This window comes from Chiloscyllium plagiosum, chromosome 32, assembly GCF_004010195.1.
Source record: "Chiloscyllium plagiosum isolate BGI_BamShark_2017 chromosome 32, ASM401019v2, whole genome shotgun sequence".
NCBI classification, from domain to species: domain Eukaryota; kingdom Metazoa; phylum Chordata; class Chondrichthyes; order Orectolobiformes; family Hemiscylliidae; genus Chiloscyllium; species Chiloscyllium plagiosum.
Window position 1 is genome coordinate 23,329,060 of NC_057741.1, and position 20,076 is coordinate 23,349,135.

General features: G+C 42.9%; 1 protein-coding gene across 1 annotated transcript in view; it reads left to right on the plus strand.

Moving 5' to 3' along the window:
• Window positions 1-20,076, plus strand: part of LOC122539251 — an 85,887-nt gene that overhangs the window by 21,256 nt on the left and 44,555 nt on the right. The window contains exons 7-8 of the mRNA XM_043673953.1: window positions 1,577-1,719; window positions 7,285-7,527. Coding sequence (XP_043529888.1) covers window positions 1,577-1,719; window positions 7,285-7,527 — 386 coding nt within the window. The remainder of the gene's footprint in view (window positions 1-1,576; window positions 1,720-7,284; window positions 7,528-20,076) is intronic.

Below are 20,076 nucleotides of genomic sequence, written 5' to 3' on the forward strand. Positions count from 1 at the left end.
TGTGGGTGTTCTTGTACACCAGTCAATGAAGGTAAGCATGCAGGTACAGCAGGTAGTGAAGAAGGCTAATAGCATGCTGGCCTTCATAACAAGAGGGATTGAGAATAGAAGCAAAGAGGTTCTTCTGCAGCTGTACAGGGCCCTGGTGAGACCGCACCTGGAATATTGTGTGCAGTTCTGGTCTCCAAATTTGAGGAAAGACATTCTGGCTATTGAGGGAGTGCAGCGTAGGTTCACGAGGTCAATTCCTGGAATGGCGGGACTATCTTACATTGAAAGATTGGAGCGACTGGGCTTGTATACCCTTGAGTTTAGAAGACTGAGAGGGGATCTGATTGAGACATATAAGATTTTTAAAGGATTGGACACGATAGAGGCAGGAAACATGTTTCTGCTGATGGGAGTCCCGAACCAGAGAACACAGCTTAAAAATAAGAGGTAGGCCATTTAGGACAGAGATGAGGAGAAACTTCTTCACCCAGAGAGTGGTGGGTGTATGGAATGCTCTGCCCCAGGAGGCAGTGATAGCCCAGTTTCTGGATTCGTTTAAGAAAGAGTTGGATAGAGCTCTCAAGGATAGTGGAATCAAGGGTTATGGAGATAATGCAGGAACAGGATACTGATTGAGGATGATCAGCCATGATCATAATGAATGGTGGTGCTGGCTCAAAGGGCAGAATGGCCTACTCCTGTACCTATTGTCTGTTGTCGCAAGTCTGTCTCACCCAGAGCAACAATTGAGCCTGTGCTATTCGCATTATTCTGAAGCACACACGAGCCATTGAGCTAATGGAACTAATCACCTCATTGTATAAATTATGATAGAAATGTATACAACAGGCTCTATTTCCTAATATGAGCAGAAGTAAAGACGTTGATGTGTAACAGAAATTAAAAATGACCAGAAGTATTTTGTAACAGTTTTATCAAAAAAAATTGATCAGAATGAAATTTTACTATTTTTCACACATGTATGTGTTGTAATGTCCAAAAGTACCAAACAACTCCGAACAGTTGCTTGACAATTTATACTAATTCTAGTTGGGATAATGCTTTCAGACAGGTGTTCATTTCTTCTGCTTGCACTATAAACACCTTCAGGTCTTGCAGCCTATTCCAAAAGAAACGTTTTTAACTTGTACATTATTATACTAGTTTTACATCCAAAACCTTTGCCTTATGTGTATGTACGTTAGTAAAATGATCGCAATTTGAGCTTTAATCTCCTTGCCTATTTCCTGTCCAATGCCTGTTATTAAACGGTCTAGTGTCCAACTCTCAGATTGCCACCAGCACTCCATCTGGCTGCCACAAGGAGGCACCAGAGACCTCCCAATGTGACTTCTCACCACATTTCCCATTGAAAGGTTCATATGAAATATAACCATTTACTTGTTTTAAAAGTTAAAGCAATATTATTCAATGCCAAAAGGAATAAAATTACAAATAAATGTTCCTTATTCATTTTGAAACTTAAGCCCATGCTAAGTCAAGGAAAATATTTAATAGCAAAGTCAAATAAAAAGAAGAAAACCCTTGAGTTTGTGTCTAATTTTGAATTACCTTGTAATTTTAGACTTGAATCCTTGGTTTCTGAGCTCTCTGTTGCGTGAAAGGCAAGCTTTTCTGCATTCCAGTGCAGCTGTAACCTACAGACCACATGTAGCTATTGCTGATTATCGTCCTTATTCGAACATGCCCCACACGGTGCTGCCAGTGGTGAGTAATTCCCACTTTGGAATTGGATTTCTCTGCTTTCTATCTTGCTCACTCCTCCCTAAGCACAAAGCCTTTCACTTCACGTTACCCCTTCACTTGGGGAGCAACAATACTTTTCTCCTGCCGGTATCATGTTGGTGTCATAGTGCAGAAGAGGCTCTTCAGTGCGTTCTATCTGTCCACCAAAAGATATAGCACTACCTAACTCGGCCCATAGCCTTGCATGTTGTGACACTTCAAGTGCTCATCCAAGTACTTTATTGTGAGTTCTTCTGCCTTCACTAGCCTCCCAGGCAGTGAATTCCTCAAATCCTCTTGCTGGGCCTCTTGCTGAGATATTTGTATCATCAATAGTCACAGGTGAGGTGCCGGAAGACTGGAGGTTGGCAAACGTGGTGCCACTATTTAAGAAGGACAAGCCAGGGAACTATAGGCGAGTGAGCCTGACGTCGGTGGTGCTGGAAGACTGGAGGTTGGCAAACGTGGTGCCACTATTTAAGAAGGGTAGTAAGGACAAGCCAGGGAACTATAGGCGAGTGAGCCTGACGTCGGTGGTGGACAAGTTGTTGGAGCGTGACGTCGGTGGTGGACAAGTTGTTGGAGCGAATCCTGAGGGACAGGATGTACATGTATTTGGAAGGGCGAGGACTGATTACGGATAGTCACCATGACTTTGTGTGTGGGCAATCATGTCTCACAAACTTGATTGAGTTTTTTGAAGAAGTAACAAAGAGGATTGATGACGGCAGAGTGGTAGATGTGATCTATATGGGCTTCAGTAGGGCGTTCGACAAAGTTCCCCATGGGAGACTGATTAGCAAAGTTAGATCTCACGGAATACAGGGAGAAGTAGCCATTTGGATACAGAACTGACTCAAAGGTAGAAGACAGAGGGTGGTGGTGGAGAGTTGTTTTTCAGACTAGAGCCTGTGACCAGTGGAGTGCCACAAGGATCGGTGCTGGGTCCTCTACTTTTTGTCATTTATATAAATGATTTGAATGTGAGCATAAGAGGTATAGTTAGTAAGTTTGCAGATGACACCAAAATTGGAGGTGTAGTGGACAGCGAAGAAAGTTACCTCAGATTACAACAGGAGGGATGACCTTATAGCGGTTTACAAAATCACGAGGGGCATGGATAGGATAAATAGACAAAGTCTTTTCCCTGGGGTGGGGCAGACCAGACTGAGAGGGCATAGGTTTAGGGTGAGAGGGGAAAGATATAGAAGAGACCTAAGGGCAACTTTTTCCACAGAGAGTGGTACATGTATGGAATGAGCTTTCAGAGGAAGTGGTGGAGGCTGGTACAATTACAACATTTAAGAGGCATTTGGATGGGTATATGAATAGGAAGGGTTTGGAGGGATATGGGCCGGGTGCTGGCAGGTGGGACTAGATTGGTTTGGGATATCTGGTTGGCATGGACAGGTTAGACAGAAGGGTCTGTTTCCATGCTTTACATCTCTATGACTCTATGACTATGACTCTCTAAATCTTACTTTCGCTTTAAAATTGTGCCTCCTTTTCATTGACCCTTCGACTATGGGGAACAGCTGCATTCCATTCACCCTGTCCATGCCCCTTATAATATTATACATCTCTGTCAGGTTTCTCCCCAACACTATTTGCTCCAAATAAAACAACCCAAACTTATCCAGTCTCTCTTTATAGCTGAAAGGCCATGCAATATCCTGGTGAATCTGCTTTGTAATCCCTCCAGTGCAATCATGTACTTCCTATAGTGTGGTGCACCAAACTGTACACAGTATTCCAGCTGTGCCTTGATCAACATGGGGGTCACGGTGGCTCAGTGGTTAGCATTGCTGCCTCACAGCACCAGGGTCCTACGTTTGATTCCAGCCTTGACTCCAGTCTGTGTGGAATTTGCACATTCTCCTCCTGTCTGTGTGGGTTTCCTCTGGGTGCTCCGGTTTCCCCCCACAGTCCAAAGATGTGCAAGTCAGGTGAATTGGCCAAGGTAAATTGCCCATAGTGCTATGTGCATTAGTCAGAGGGAAATGCATCTGGGTGGGTTACTCTTCGGAGGGTCAGTGTGGACTTGTTGGGCTGAAGGGCCTGTTTCCACTCTGTAGGTAATCTAATCTCCCTGTTGTTATAATCTATGCCACAACTGATAAACACAAGCATCCTGTGTCCATTCTTAACCACTCTACTAGCATGCCCTGTATATAATTCCCTTTAAGCGCAGAGGGAATTAAACCCCAGAGGGTTTATAGGATTGAACTCAGAGCCCTGGCGCTGTGAAGCAGTAGTGCTAACCACTGAACGACTGTGCTGCCCTGCAAGTAGACTTGTATAAATGCAGTAGCTTACGATGAACTAGCAAGTTATTAACAGACAATCTCTTAACAAAGCAATTACAGGATATCTAGTGTGTTGTTATGAATCAGTACTATTGGAGGCTGAGTTAACTTGATTTTATTTCAAGTCATGCAGCACAGCCTTGGCCCATTGATAAAGGGATTGAAATTCTACCAACTGCAATGTTGGAATTTGAACATGTGCCCCCAGAACATCAGTATGGGCCTCTTAATTACTAGTCCAGTGATAATACCACTAGGCCAGCAGCTCCTCTTTTTAATCTCACAGAACCATGAGGCTGCTTTCTCATTAGAGAGCGAGAGAATGATGACTTGTGGTGAGTTTAACCTGACGGTCACTACACCTCAGGTGAATGGTAAGATTTTTGAAAGCAGGATCTTCACATTAACCTTAGCTGGTGCAGGAATGAATCCACCCTGATGACACCACCTACATTGCTAGCTAACTGAGTCACTTATTTATTCGCTGGGCTGCATCATAGATCAGACTCTGAGGTAATAAATCCATGACATTTCTTTATGAGCAATTCCTTAATTAACTGATCGTTTGCAAAGTTGATTGCCAGTCTATCAGTCTGCACATGAAATTAATGTTTAAGAGCTTCTACAGTCTCCCCTTTGGGATTGGCATGATTGACTTAACTCTGTTTCTGGGTTCCACTCTTCCTCCACAAGAGAAAACATCCTCCTGGTATCCATCTATCTTCCATTTCTTAACAATCTTACGTTTCAATAAGCTCACCTCACATTCTTTTAAATTTGAGTGGCCGAACCTGCTCAACCTTTCTTGATCTGACAGCACTCAAAACCAAATTACATTTTTAGCTTTGCCTGTAACTGGCTGATAAAGGTAGAATTCAGTTTCTGAACTCTGATAATATTCCTCCTAGGGAGCTCAGTATATTTATTAAAGCTTCTGGATAAAAGCTTTATAAGGATAGAGAAATAAATGGTAATACAGAACTGAAACATTGCTAATAAGAGACTAGAACTTGAAGCTTTTCACCTTGCACTAGAACACACGAAACAGACTCAATAAAGGAGATATTTTATTTTAATACAGGATGAGAAGAGGATGCTGATTGATCTTGCATCATAGTTTTCATGAATACCAGGTGAAAAGCTTCAACTTGTAGCCTTTTAGCAATGTTCAAGAATGCAGAAAACAGAAGCCATCTTTTAATTAATATGATTGGAGGTGCCAGTGTTGGACTGGGGTGGACAAAGTTAAAAATGACACAACACCAGGTTATAGTCCAACAGGAAGGAACAGTGCTCCGAAAGCTAGTGCTTCCAAATAAACCTGTCGGACTATAACCTGGTGTTGTGTGATTTTTAACTTTTAATTAACAGTGAGACTAAAATGCTGATACAACTTTGTTTTTGTTTGAAAGGAAACTTCAGGGCTGAATCTCATGCTTTGCTTTTGGCTGTGTGAGTTGCCTCAGGTTTTTTATAGGGATTTCTCACCACATCTTACCAAACTCAGCTCATCAACTATCTATCACACTCCTATGAGATCTTTCTCATCTGGTTCTATCCTCCCATCTTACCAGGCTCCATTCTCTCATGTCAATATATCCATCACCAGATATCTGCTGAGAGATCACTATCTTGTAAAGCCCATTGTGCACCCAGACCGGTACCAACAGTTCGGAGCTGCTCTGACATTTCCCTGGATGTGGGAGACAGGGGAAAATTAGTGCACTGCTTGCAGCCAATGACGTGAAGGTCCTGCTGGGTTGGGGTAGTGCAGAACCAGGAGGTCCTCTTTCCCCAGGACCACCAGTGGAGGCCATGAAGCTAGTCCACACCAACTTGGTCTGAGGTTGCCATCTAGTTTAGTGCAGTTTCAACCATCCGGGGAATGCCCAACAACATAGGAAGAGGGCCAATGACTTCCCTCACTCTCCCAGTGTAAGTTCTATCATCTACTTTTTGACACCTCCCTGTTTAGCCTGAGATCAGTATACGTCCCAGAATGCACTGTGTCCTTGCAGTAGCTTTACTATGATAGTTACCAGCATGCAGCCCAAGGGAACAGTGCTGAAGTGCAGAAGGATACCGCTAGGGCATTGGGGATGTGCCATGAGGGTTCTTAGAGGCTAGCACATGTTGGACGCCAGTGACCATCACATTGGTTGCATGTGGCTGGTGCCCATGAAGTGTGCCCTGAGACCCTGGTGCCTGCTATCTCTGCAAACTGAAGTCACCAAATGCCCGCTCTGACCTCCATGTCACAAACTCTAGCTTGTTTGGTAAGATGGGAAGCTGAATATTAATGGAGCAAGTTTTGCCAATAATTAACAGGCATTTAACAAGTTATAATCTCCCTTCATTGGCAACTCATTGCTGCCCCTAGTGAGGTACTCACCTCACTGCTTGGCAGGTGCATAAAAGATAGAGTGAGATGCCCCGAACATCACGATAGACCTCTTCAGATTTCACACCGGCTTCTGCTGTAAATCTTGCCATAGCCACGTCGTTCAGGTTCACCCTTAGTTTCTGAATGCCCATGTATCAGGGAAGCTCAGCATCTTTTTGTATCTATCATCCACAGCAAGCAAGTGTAGTGCTGAAGTACACACACAGCTCAGCTCCTCATTACCATCAACACACTCCCACTCACCATTCCTCCCCTGCCCACACTCCCACCTTACAACCTTGCTTTAAATAAATGATTCTCCACAATTATGAGGGTTTGTGACTTATTAATGACCCACTGGAGGTAATTGTGACCTTGGGCAATTGTGTAAATAGCCAGTACCTGATCAGGAAAAAGGAGAGATGTTTCATGGTTGGCTGCTCTGATGGCACATGTTTTGCTCTCTCCTTCTCTCAAAGTCAACATTACCGCCACAAAGTGACCTTTCGCTGGATCTGAGTCAGGGAAAATAAATTTCCAATCTCATTTTTAAAAACCCTTATATTCAATATTTACAAGCCTTATGCATGACTCAGTTTCACAGCTGAACGCCATGTTGCATGGCTATCGTGAGACTGGAGTTTATCGGTTTTTACTCATCAATGTTGAAGATAACCATCCTGGAATCTTTAAAGGACATTATTCCTTCAAATGAAAAGAGTAGAATGCTATTGTATACCTTTGATGTCTTAAGAAAATTCAATCAGGCTAATTCTGAAGGATTGAGTATATTTGAATTCAGATAGCTTTGACCTTTGTTATAAGACCCACAATAACCTGTTGCACTCTCCTCTTTAGCTGCCTCTTTCTGTTGGCGATGTAGTGTTTGTCAGCGGGAGCCCTGACAGGCACGGAATGTATGTTGCTGAAGTGAATGGGCAACTGGGGCTGGTTCCAGCCCGGTTTGTGGAAGACGCTGACAGCATCCTTCATCTGCACACAACTAGGAACAAACCGACTGCTCGTTACAGGGTGAGCAGCCCAGAGAGGAGTACAACATCATGCCAATCACCCCGGAACACATACAGCAACAATGACCAGGTCAGTGAATCTCAGATGGAATCATATTTGCAAATATGCTGCATCATGCATAGGGATGACAGCAGCCTCGAAATGTGATTTGGGCTAAGGGTTGACTTGAACTTTGGTTTTCTCCTCAATCTGTTGGGAAACCTCTTGTAGCATCTTTATTGCTTCTATTTTACAGGATAAGCCTATACCTGTGCCACACAATAAAATTATAAATGTGCATACTACATACTGAACTGCCTGTCTGAAACACAACTGTTTTACCAAACTATTATACGCATAGCTCAGGAGGTTCATCCTGAGCCACTCACATACTGCAGATTTCTATTCTTTTAACTGTTCAATGATATTTAAGATTTAGAGATGCCGGAGCTGGACTGGGGTGTACAAAGTTAAAAATCACACAACACTAAATTATAGTCCAACAGGTTTAATTGGAAGCACACTAGCTTTCGGAGCATCGCTCCTTCATCAGGTGGTAGTGGAGACCTCCACTATCACTTGATGAAGGAGCGATGCTCTGAAAGCTAGTGTGCTTCCAATTAAACCTGTTGGACTATAACCTGGTGTCGAACGATATTTAAAGTTGATTGTTTTTGGAAAAAAGACTCATTTTGTTGAAAATTTTCACCTTGTACTCGTCAGGGCAATACACAGAAATGACAAGGGAATAAAACATATGAGAGGAGAGTGCTGATTGGTTGGCAAGAGGTAGAAGTGTTGATTGGTAAAGGTGTTGCCATGGAGAATTCCCAAGTTAATGATGATTGACAGCTAACAGCCAAGCTTTATTTAAATGTTAAACTAGGCAGGTTGACTCTGATTCGTCAAGTTATCACCCAGAGAAATGAACAAATGAATGGCTGTCATCTACTTAGTTAAGTTGAAATAGGTGTAGTGCATTTGTATGTTCTTTCTGTCAGTTTGCATTGTGTCTCTACCTCTGGGTTCAAGTCCTACACGCCCCAAAGATGTGTAATGACGTGTTTGAAGAGGTTGATTAGGAAATATGTGTCTTTTTGCATTGTGAGCATCAGCTAATTTTATTTTAAACATTAGAGACAAGCATTCCAATGTTTGTGTCTTGGTCTATGCTGGATCAGCTAATTTAGGGATGTGACTGCATTTAGTATGTAGGCTTTCTATATTTCTGTAGCCGACACCTTCCTTCCCTGAATCCTTACAGAAGCCTGAGGTCTGGCTCAGCAGAATGAGGAGTTGTTTTTTGTTATTACTTCTCGGGATGTGCGCAGTTCAGTCTAGGCCTGCATTTATTAACAATTTGACGGATGGACTGCTGACATTCCCCTGCACCGGGGCTGACCTGAGACAACAGAGAACGTCACTTGTGACTCGAAATAATTCCACCGTGAAAAACTTTAGCAGAAAGAACAACAGCTGTTTACTGCTGCTTCAGTGAAGATGTGAAGGCATTCATCAACTGAGGGGGTGCAGTATTCTTTTGTGCAAACCAGAACTTCGATTCCCACACGCATGTCCTACTTTTGTACTTGAGTAATCTCTGAATGAAAATGTTCTCCTTAGAATTGACAAGGGAATAGGCTGTGCCAGATTTAGTGATGACCCAGAATGAATTCACAATCTGGCAAAATGTTTTGAGAATAGTAACCCATGTGATAAGGTTGAAATTAGATTTGAGGGGGCGAGGAGAGAATTGTGAATCATGCATTCATTTTTATGTGAAGCCAATTTTAATGGGAAGAGAAATAAAATGAACCCAATAAATTGGACTGAGCATTTATAATGTAAATCTATACAGCTATCTAATATGTACTTCTAAAAGGCAAAGTCTCCACTTGCACAATTAAGTAACTGTGGTCAGTAAATGAGGTGGAGAATAAAAGGAAAGTACTGTCTACTGTTGGGCAGAGCTCTCAAACAAAGTCAAGAATACCAGACAAGTAATGAGGTGAAAAGAGGGAATTTAGGAACAAAATGCGAGGCTATCAAAGCCAATAGTAAAAAGTACTGTAAAAATATTGAGGAAGAAAGAGTCTCAAGCAGCAGTGGTGTGCCCTTTAAACTTCTAAATTGGAGAAAGGCCAATTTTGGCGGAATTAGGCAAGAACTTTCAAAAGCTGACTGGGGGCAGATGTTCGCAGGTAAAGGGACGGCTGGAAAATGGGAAGCCTTCAGAAATGAGATAATGAGAATCCAGAGAAAGTATATTCCTGTTAGGGTGAAAGGGAAAAGCTGGTAGGTATAGGGAATGCTGGATGACTAAAGAAATTGAGGGTTTGGTTAAGAAAAAGAAGGAAGCATATGTCAGGTATAGCCAGGATGGATCGAGTGAATCCTTAGAGTATAAAGGCAGTAGGAGTATACTTAAGAGGGAAACCAGGAGGGCAAAAAGGGTACATGAGATAGCTTTGGCAAATAGAATTACGGAAAATCCAAAGGGTTTTTACAAATACATTAAGGACAAAAGGGTAACTAGGGAGACAATAGGGCCCCTCAAAGATCAGCAAGGCAGTCTTTGTGTGGAGCCTCAGAAAATCGGGGGGGATAGTAAACAAATGTTTTGCATCAGTATTTACTGTGGAAAAGGATATGGAAGATATAGAATGTAAGGAAATAGATGGTGACATCTTGAAAAATGTCCATATTACAGAGGAGGGAGTGCTGGATGTATTGAAATGCTAAAGGTGGGTAAATCCCCAGGACCTGATCAGGTGTACCGGAGAACTCTGTGGGAAGCTGGAGTTGATTGCTGGGCCTCTTGCTGAGATATTTGTATCATCGATAGTCACAGGTGAGGTGCCGGAAGACTGGAGGTTGGTTAATGTGGTGCCACTGTTTAAGAAGGGTAGTAAGGACAAGCCAGGGAACTATAGACCGGTGAGCCTGACCTCGGTGGTAGGCAAGTTGTTGGAGGGAATCCTGAGGCTCAGGATGTACATGTATTTGGAAAGGCAAGGACTGATTAGGGATAGTCAACATGGCTTTGTGTGTGGGAAATCATGTCTCACAAACTTGAACGAGTTTTTTGAAGAAGTAACAAAGAGGATTGATGAGGGCAGAGCGGTAGATGTGATCTATACGGATTTCAGTAAGGCATTCGACAAGGTTCCCCATGGATGACTGGTTAGCAAGGTTAGATCTCACGGAATACAGGGAGAGCTAGCCATTTGGATACAGAACTGGCTCAAAGTTAGAAGACAGAGGGTGGTGGTGGAGGGTTTTTTTCAGACTGGAGGCCTGTGACCAGTGGAGTGCCACAAGGATCGGTGGTGGGTCCTCTACTTTTTGTCATTTATATAAATGATTTGGATGCGAGCATAAGAGTTAATAAGTAACAGTCAGTAAGTTTGCAGATGACACCAAAATGGGAGGTGTAGTGGACAGGGAAGAAGGTTACCTCAGATGACAACAGGATCTTGATCAGATGGGCCAATGGGCTGAGAATTGGCAGATGGAGTTAATTCAGGTAAATGCGAGGTGCTGCACTTTGGGAAAGCAAGTCTTAGTAGGACTTATACACTTAATGGTAAGGTCCTAGGGAGTGTTGCTGAACAAAGAGATCTTGGAGTGCAGATTCATAGCTCCTTGAAAGTGGAGTGACAGGTAGATAGGATAGTGAAGATGGAGCTTGATATGCTTTCTTTTATTGGTCAGAGTATTGAGTACAGGAGTTGGGAGGTCATGTTGTGGCTATACAGGACATTGGTTAGGCCACTGTTGGAATATTGCGTGCAATTCTGGTCTCCTTCCTAACGGAAAGATGTTGTGAAACTTGAAAATGGTTCAGAAAAGATTTACAAGGATGTGGCCAGGGTTGGAGAATTTGAACTATAGGGAGAGGCTGAACAGGCTGGTGCTGTTTTGCCTGGAGCATCGGAAGCTGAGGGGTGACCTTATAGAGATTTACAAAATTATGAGGGGCATGGATAGGATAAATAGACAAAGTATTTTGCCTGCGTTGAGGGAGTCCAGAACTAGAGGACATAGATTTAAGGTAAGAGGGGAAAGATCTAAAAGAGACCTAAGGGGCAACTTTTTCACACAGAGGGTGGTACGTGTATGGAATGAGCTGCCAGAGGAAGTGGTGGTGGCTGGTACAAATGCAACATTTAAAAGGCACTTGGATGGGTATATGAGTAGGAAGGGTTTGGAGGGATATGAGCTGGGTGCTGGCAGGTGGGACTAGATTGGGTTGGGATATCTGGTCGGTTTGGACGGGTTGGACCGAAGGGTCTGTTTCCATGCTGTACATCTCTATGACTCTATACATGTGAATTTATGATAGACAATAATGAAATGGCAGGTTTATGAAATAGTTGTTTGTATTTGTATTTATTGATTACTATGATGGAAGTCATTGTCTTCAGTCGCACCACAAACTCCGAGACTGAATCCATACTTCTCTCAGGGCACTGTTTCAGGGTGTACTAGACTGTTTACAAACCTGGTATCCTATTTGACCCAAAGGATATCTTCGGATCCTGTCCTAGCAGCGTCTGTCTGTTCAGTGTTAGGAGAAACCCCCTTGATCAGTAAATCGTTGCTTTCTATCAGATCTCTGCCTCTGTCCCTATAATGGTATGTGTATCTGCTCCAGCTTCACTTCCTCTGTTGCTGAAACAATCCATGTTTCTGTTACTGCCATCATTGTGTGTTCCAATGTCTTGCTTTCATCTTCCAGCATCCATAGATCTCTGACATCAGTGTTCCAACTCAGATCAAGCCCTGTTCTCTCAGCACCATTGGACTTGATGACCTGCATTGGCTTCAGACTCTGAAAGTTACAATTATTAAAATCTCAAATCTTTGTGGCCTCACCTATCCTGTCTCTCCAGCTTTATCAGACTCGCAGAACTCTGCATTCTCCCATGTCTGGTGATTTGAGCATCTGTAATTTTCTTTATAACCAGGTCCTCAGTTGTCCTCCAGGTCCAAAGCTCTGACGTTGCCTCCCAGTCCTCTCCTGACTCTCTTTATGATGTAATATAAAAATGTACCTCTTTGAATAAACATGAGAGTTTTATTTGAAGGAAATGAACTCATTGACTTCAGTAGCCACTGCTTTTTATTTTCATGCCCCATACATCAGTAGTGAGGAGGGACCAATGTCAAATAGAGGGATTGCTGGACCTGTCCTTGTTGTTCTCTGTCTGTTCAGTGTTAGGAGAAACCCTCTTGATCAGTCTATCCTTGCCCCATGGTAGCTCCCCCCAGTGGCAAGGGCCATGTCTGCTGAATGACTCCTCCACACTCTCAATATTGGGATTTCCATCCTCCACCAACCTCACCAGGGCCTATCTGACTGGCCCCAGTGAATGTTGCCCATTCATCTCTCTCTTGGGGCTTCCATTATTGCTATTGCTCACAATCTTTAGCAGTCCTGCCAGTGGTCCCTGGTGCCATTTGTACTGCTGAGATGCCAGCCATCTAATTATCTGAGAGCTTTTGTAGACAAGAGCTTTGACTTGAAAGGCATAGGAACCTTGAAGTAGCCTGATCAGTGTTTAATCCCATTAGAGCTTTTGCAAATGCCTGAGGTAGTCACTGGCTTTCTGACTGATGGATGAAGCATCAGCTGAGAGGAGAGAGCTGGAGAAGAGACTTTCTTCCAGAGAGCTGGAAAACTTGGAATAGAACAGAACAGAATCCCTACAGTGTGGAAACAGGCCCTTCAACCCATCAAGTCAACACCGACCCTCCAAAGAGTAATCACCCAGACCCATTCCCCGACTCTATTATCCTATATTTACCCCTGACTAATGCACCTAACCTACACATCCCTGAACACTATGGGCAATTTAGCATGGTCAATCCACCTAACCTGCACATCTTTGGATTGTGGGAGGAAACCGGAGCACCCAAAGGAAAACCATGTAGACATGAGGGGAACATGCAAACTCCACACGGAATGTCGCCCGAGGCTGGAATCAATCCCGGCTCCCTAGTGCTGTGAGGCAGCAGTGCTAACCACTGAGCCATCATGCTGAGGGCAGGCAGAGGGCAGTTTGTACAGAGCCATAATCAGACCATATCTGAAGACTGGGTATCACGCTTAAGATACATTGGCCTTTGCTTGTACCAACGATTCAACAGAATAGTACTGGGTTTAAAGGGATAATTCATGTCTTCATATGAGTTTAGAAGATTGAGGGGATGTAATTGCAGCTTTATTAATAAAGGAAATGATTGGAGATCAAGATGGCGGCGACCCAGTGGGTCTGAGTCTGCAGAGCTCTGCCCAAGACCCAGGCAAAGTGGGGTACCCACCCTCACCTCACCTGCTAAATTACTTAAAATAGTTTTTTTCCTAGCAGTTTTGGTCATTCTGCATCAAACTTTAGCAGTTTGATGCTTTTTAAAATAACCAAAGGCAAAGTTTCACGAAGTTTGCAACAGGCAGGGACCCGTCTCCCTCCTGCAGCAACAGACACATCCCTGGCCGCCCCGGGAGACTTGCCTGCAGAGGTGAGCCTGATCTCGGAGTTCGTTAAGCTCTGAGAGAAAATTGATGCGTCCATCAAAGAGACCTGGTCCAGGTGGGAGTCGATCTCGGTCATACTGCAGAAGCATGACTCAGAGATCGAGAAACTCGGGCAGCGTGTTGGGGGAGGCGGGGGGTGCAGAGTAATGGGCCGCGGCCTCCGAGACCGCTGCTGAATCATTCATGGGTCAGATCCGGGATCTGAAACGCCACGTCTGGGCTTTAGTGGAACATATCGACGACCTCGAAAATCGAGATTGTTGGAAAAATATTTGGTTGCTGGGCCTTCCCGAGCGAGAGGAGAAAGGTCAGCTTGTTGATTTTTTTGGAGCAATGGCTCCCACAGTTGCTGAAACTGGAATCGGAGCTGGGCCGGGTGCGAGTTGAGCGGGCCCACCAGTTGCTCTGCGTAGGCCCGGGTCAGACCAGTGCCCCCCACCCGGTCCTAGTTCGATTTCAGCATTACAGGGAAAACCAATGCTGCTGGAGGCCTCAGGAACTTTGGGGAAGGATCCCCATGCCATGATATACAAGGGTTCCAAAATAATGTTGTTCCATGACTTCTCTCTGGTTGTGGTTCGCAAGAGGAAGGCATTTAATGAGGCGAAGAAGTGTCTGAGGGATTTAAATATTCAATATTCTATGCGATATCCGACAACGCTGTGCTTTAGTCATAGAGGATCTATATATAACTTCGGGTCAGGGGAAAAAGTAAAATAATTCCTGATGCTCTCAAATAGACTGCAGGACTTGAACTGTATGGACAATAACTTTATTCTTCCCTTCTTTTGTTTACTCGCCTCCTTTTTCCCTCTTTCTCTTCTCCATCCTTCCTCGGGGAAAGGTGCTCATTCTTTATCTTTTCTTTGGATTCTTATTTATAACTTGCGTGGTTTATTCGATTATTGGGGGATGTTTCTGAGTTGTTTTTTTTGTTGCTTAATAGTTGCTGGGATTGTAATTTTATATATTTTATCTTATGTTGTTTTGCTAAGTATATCTAGGTGATAATTTTGGGGGGGGGATAGGTTGGTCACCCACTTTTAACTCCTTTTAACTTTTCTAAGATATTGGCATTTATTTACTCTACTTTGTAATGTCTGGGCCGAGGGCATGGCTCTACCTGGGAGATGTTATGGTGGGATTACTGGAAGGTAGCAGTGCCTCCTGTGAACAAGGGGGAAAGTCTCCTTTTAAATATGTTTCATTTTTTTTAGGAGTACTTCTTAGCTGTTTTGATTTAGTTGTTTTAAAGGGTGTTCTTACATGTGAATTGTTTTTGGTTTTTACTCAATGTCTTTTGGGTGTGGTTCTTCCTCCTGGGGGGTCTCAGGCTTGCTTGAACAATCATGGCTAGTCATTTGTTTAGGTGGTGCACCTAGAACATCAAGGGGAGCTACTCACCAATCAAAAGGAAAAAGATATTATCAAATCTCAAAAAAGAAAGGGTTGATGTAGCCCTTCTACAGGAGACACATCTACTTGATAAGGAGCATTCAAAGCTGCAACAGAATGGATTTGGCCAGGTGTTCTTTTCATCTTTCAGCTCAAAAAGTAGGGGAGTGGCCATTCTTATTCGGAAGAATCTTCCCTTCCAAATGCTAGGCCAGATAAAAGATGAGTCTGGATGGTATATTTTAATTAAAGCCCTAATATATGGAGAGGAATATGGGATTTTGAATCTTTATTGCCTCCTGGCGCACACTTTTAAATTTGTAACGTAAGCGTTCTCCAAGTTGATGGGGTGCACCACACAATTATAGGGGGAGATTTTAATTGGATCATCGACCCAGAGATGGACAGGATCTTTGAGATCTAGGCAGTTAGCGGATCTGAGTAGGGAGTTGGGGCTGGTAGATGTGTGGAGGTGTCTTCACCCTGTGGGTAGAGACTTTACTTTTTATATCGATATTTTTTTTGTCCCTTCGACTCAGTATTGTTTTGTAAAATAGGTAATATAACTATTTCCGACCATGCCGCAGTATATATGGAGGTTAAGACTAGTGATGATGGGATAGCTCCCTGACATTGGTGTATGGACCCTTTCCTATTGAATGATAGTAAGTTCATAAAATATTTCTTGCAGGAATTTAAAACCTTCTGGGATATCAACTCAGGCATGGCCAGTAACCCATCGGTGATGTGGGAGACTGCTAAGGTATATGCGTGAGGCTTGATTATCTCATATTCTGTGACCCGGAAAAGACAAAAGGGAGAACAATAGCGTCTGCTCGAGGCTCGCCTGAAGGCGGCTGAGACAGTGTATGTTGATAGGCCCTGCATTACTGAACTACGGAGGATCACAGCCCTTGGGGCAACTTTGAATACCGCACTTACTCAAACAGCAAAGAGGGAGATATCATTTGCGAGGCAGAGATTATTTGAACACGGCGACAAGCCTGGCAGGTATTTAGCATACCTTGCCAGAAAACAAAAGGCTCCCCAATCCATGACATCTATTAGAGAGAGTGCTTGTGACCTTAAAAGGATCAATGCAGCCTTCAGAAAGTTCTATTTCGAATTGTATAAGTCACAGGACAGTGAGGATAGAACAAGGAAAATGGAGTCTTTTTTTAAAAGTCTGCCCCTCCCGGGTCTAACCGGGAGGGGCAGGTGTCGTTCTTGAATGCCCCCCTGGCAACTCAGGAAGTACAGGAGGCGGTGGGGCAGCTCCAGAGCGGCAAAGTGCCTGGATCAGACGGATTCCAGGCTGAGTTCTATAAAGAATTTGTAGGGGAATTGATTGGGCCACTTATAAATATGTATAACTATTCACATAGTCAGGGCTGCCTCCCGCCTTCTCTGAGAGAAGCAAATATTTCTCTCATTCTTAAGAAGAGAAAGGCCTCAGATGACTGCTCTTCGTACAGACCCATTTCCTTGTTGAATGTGGATTTCAAAATTCTCTCAAAAATTAAGACTGGAGAGGGTTCTACCAGTCATTATAAAAGACGATCAGACGGGGTTTATAAAGGGTCGCAGATCAACTAATAACATTAGAAGAGTCTTAAACATGGTACAAGCCTACCAGTAGGGAGCGAAACCGGGATTAATTGTCTCCCGAGATGCAGAGAAGGCATTCGATCGGGTAGAATAGCCATATCTCTTTTATATGTTGGAATGGTTTGGTGTTGGAGAGGTCTTTACTAAATGGGTTACAGTATTCTATAATGATCCCAAAGCAGCAGTGATTACCAACAGTATAAATTCAGATAGCTTTAGCGTTAGCAGAGGTTGTCGCCAAGGATGCCCTCTCCCACCATTATTATTTACGCTGGTGATTGAGCCACTGGTGGAAGCTATATGAGCTGACCCTAATATAACAGCTCCGGAGTTGGATTGGGTAAACACAAAATCTCTCTCTATGCGGATGACGTCCTCCTTTTCTTAAATGATCCATTGACATCTGTGCCCAGCTTAATTCAAGTGGTTAACTTATTTGGCATGTTCTCAGGTTACAAAATCAATTTTATGAAATTGGAGGCAATGCCGCTGGGAGATCTTATCAACATATCCAATTTTCCGGATGGATCCCCTTTCCCCTTTCAGTGGTCACTGGGAGGTTTTCTTTACTGAAGTATTTCTATTACTCCGGCATTTGGTCAGCTATATAAAGCCAACTATACACACTTATTGGAGAAAATAAGACAGGACCTTCAACACTGGGAAGATCTCCCAATATCCTGGCTAGGTAGAATAGCTTTGGTTAAGATGAATACTCTACCTCATCTTTTATACGCTATGAGAAGGCTCCCCTTGATGCTGCTGAGACAGGCGCTGCGTATGCTCTATGGTTGGCTCGCTCCTTTATTTGGAGTCAGAGACGGCCCCTTATTAAATTAGAAAAGCTGCAGCTTCCACAAGTAAGGGGAGGGCTGGATTTTCTGGATTTCAGGAGGTACCAATTGAGCTCTCTGTTATCTTACATAGCTGATTGGATCTCTTGTGACCCACAATCAATCTGGTTAGATATTGAGGCCTCCCAAGCAAAATGTCCCCTCATCAATCTACTATTTATGGATAAGATGAGAGTTATTACGGATCATTGTAAAAATCCTATTGTATTAAATACAATCAAAGCTTGGTGGATAATGCGACAGAATGAGAGTAATTTACAAAAAACTTCCCCTTATACCCCTATAGTGGGAACATTGGGATTCCAGCCAGAGCTGATTGATGCTGTATTCAAATTCTGGGAGTCCAGAGATATCTCCTGTTTGGGAGATCTGTTCGATGGAGAGGTCATGATACCCTTCGAACAGCTGCATCAGAAGTTTGGGTTGCCTAGCAAGGACCTTTTTTGATATTTTCAAATATGAGACTTCATACAAAAGAAGACCACATTGATAATTAATCCTTATAAATTGGATAGGGAAAGGAGAGTGCGTCGGCCGATGGGTCCAGCCGATGGGTCTGCCCTCGGTCAGTACTCTCTACCACTTACTATATAATAAGGTATCGAAGGACATGGAAGAATTATATAAAATCTGGAGTCAATAACTGAGGATGGAAATCTCCTTAGAGATGTGGGAGGATATCTGGGAAAACGCTAGGAAGATCTCTATCTGTAACTGAGCTCAGGCTATTCAATTGAAGATACTTCATAGGGCTCACATGGCACCAGAGCCACTTGCAAAGTTCAAGGCCGGAGCATCTCCAATGTGTTCTAAATGCAAAATGGAAGTTGGTATTCTCATGCATTGTCTGTGGACATGCCATAAGATCCGCAGATACTGGGACAGCGTAGTGAATGCCTTGGCAATGATTTTGGGTACAGAGGTTGGGTTGGACCCAGTGTCTCTACTTTTGGGCTCCCCAAATTCCCCCTCTCTTGGATGCATATGAGAGGAAATTTTTCACTATCTTTTCCTTTTTTGCGAGGAAAAACATCTTAGTGACTTGGGTATCCGAAGGTCCTCCAGGACTTTCAAATTGGCATAGGATAATCATGGAATATATCCCCCTTGACTTCCTCATGAAAATGGTGCACCAAAAGTGCAATTATTTTATCGAACTTGGCAGCCCTTTTTGAACGACATTGACACAGATATATTGGTCATATTATCAAGGGCCTTTGCTTAGCCATGGTAATGGTTCTGGCTGATTCGGGGGCTCCAGGGAAGAAGAATCCCGTATAAATATGGGTTTTGTTATGACTTGATATAAATTTATTTTGAATATGTATCTAGTTATTTATTTACTTTTTTTTCTTTTTTTTATTGTTAGTAATGTATGATATCCAATTTTGTGCTTTGGTAGTTTATAAAACAGATTAGTAGTTAGTTTTCTTAATTTTATATTGGTGTTGTTATTATATTGTAAAGTGGAATACACTATTTTGTACTATTTTTGGTAATTTTGTAAAAGATCTCAAAAATCTTTTTTTTCAATAAAAATATCTACATAATAAAAAGGAAATGATTGGGTCAGATCCAGAGAAATGCATTGACTCTGGTAGGAGAAGGCCAAACTTGCAAACTAATGGCAAGATCAGAGCCAGACTAAGAAGTGCTTTCCCTCACAACCAGCTGTGGAAATCTGGAAAACCAACCCCCGCCCCAAAAAAATTACTACTTCATTTGAAATTTCCAAGACTGAGATTGACAGATCATTGTCGGTAAAGAAAGCGAGGGAAGTGAATCAAAGACAAGTTGAATAATGTTGAAGTACAAATATGCTGTGAATTGATGCATGGCACAATAGGCTTGAAGAGTTGAATGTATTACTCCGAAGTATGTGGCAGTATGTATGCGTCCTGAGAGGCGACCATTCAACTGGTTTGTTGGTTCAGGTTTATTTTGGCATAAACCTCGAAAGCCCTTGCTGTTGTAATGTAATATTGACTAGTAAACTAACTGTGCAGTGCGTATGAAATTAGCTCACACTGCATTGTATGATTTCTCAGATAGTATCCTGTGGGAAATTAGTATTGGTTAACACAGTACAACACTGGAATTCACTTACAAGTAGTTATGTAAATGATCTATTTCTTCAAGCCATCTCTTCCTGAATTGCTGAGATAGTTTAAAGCACAGAGGTGAGATTTTGACATTTTTTTATTCTGAATGTCACTTTTCTTAACACAACATAAACATTTC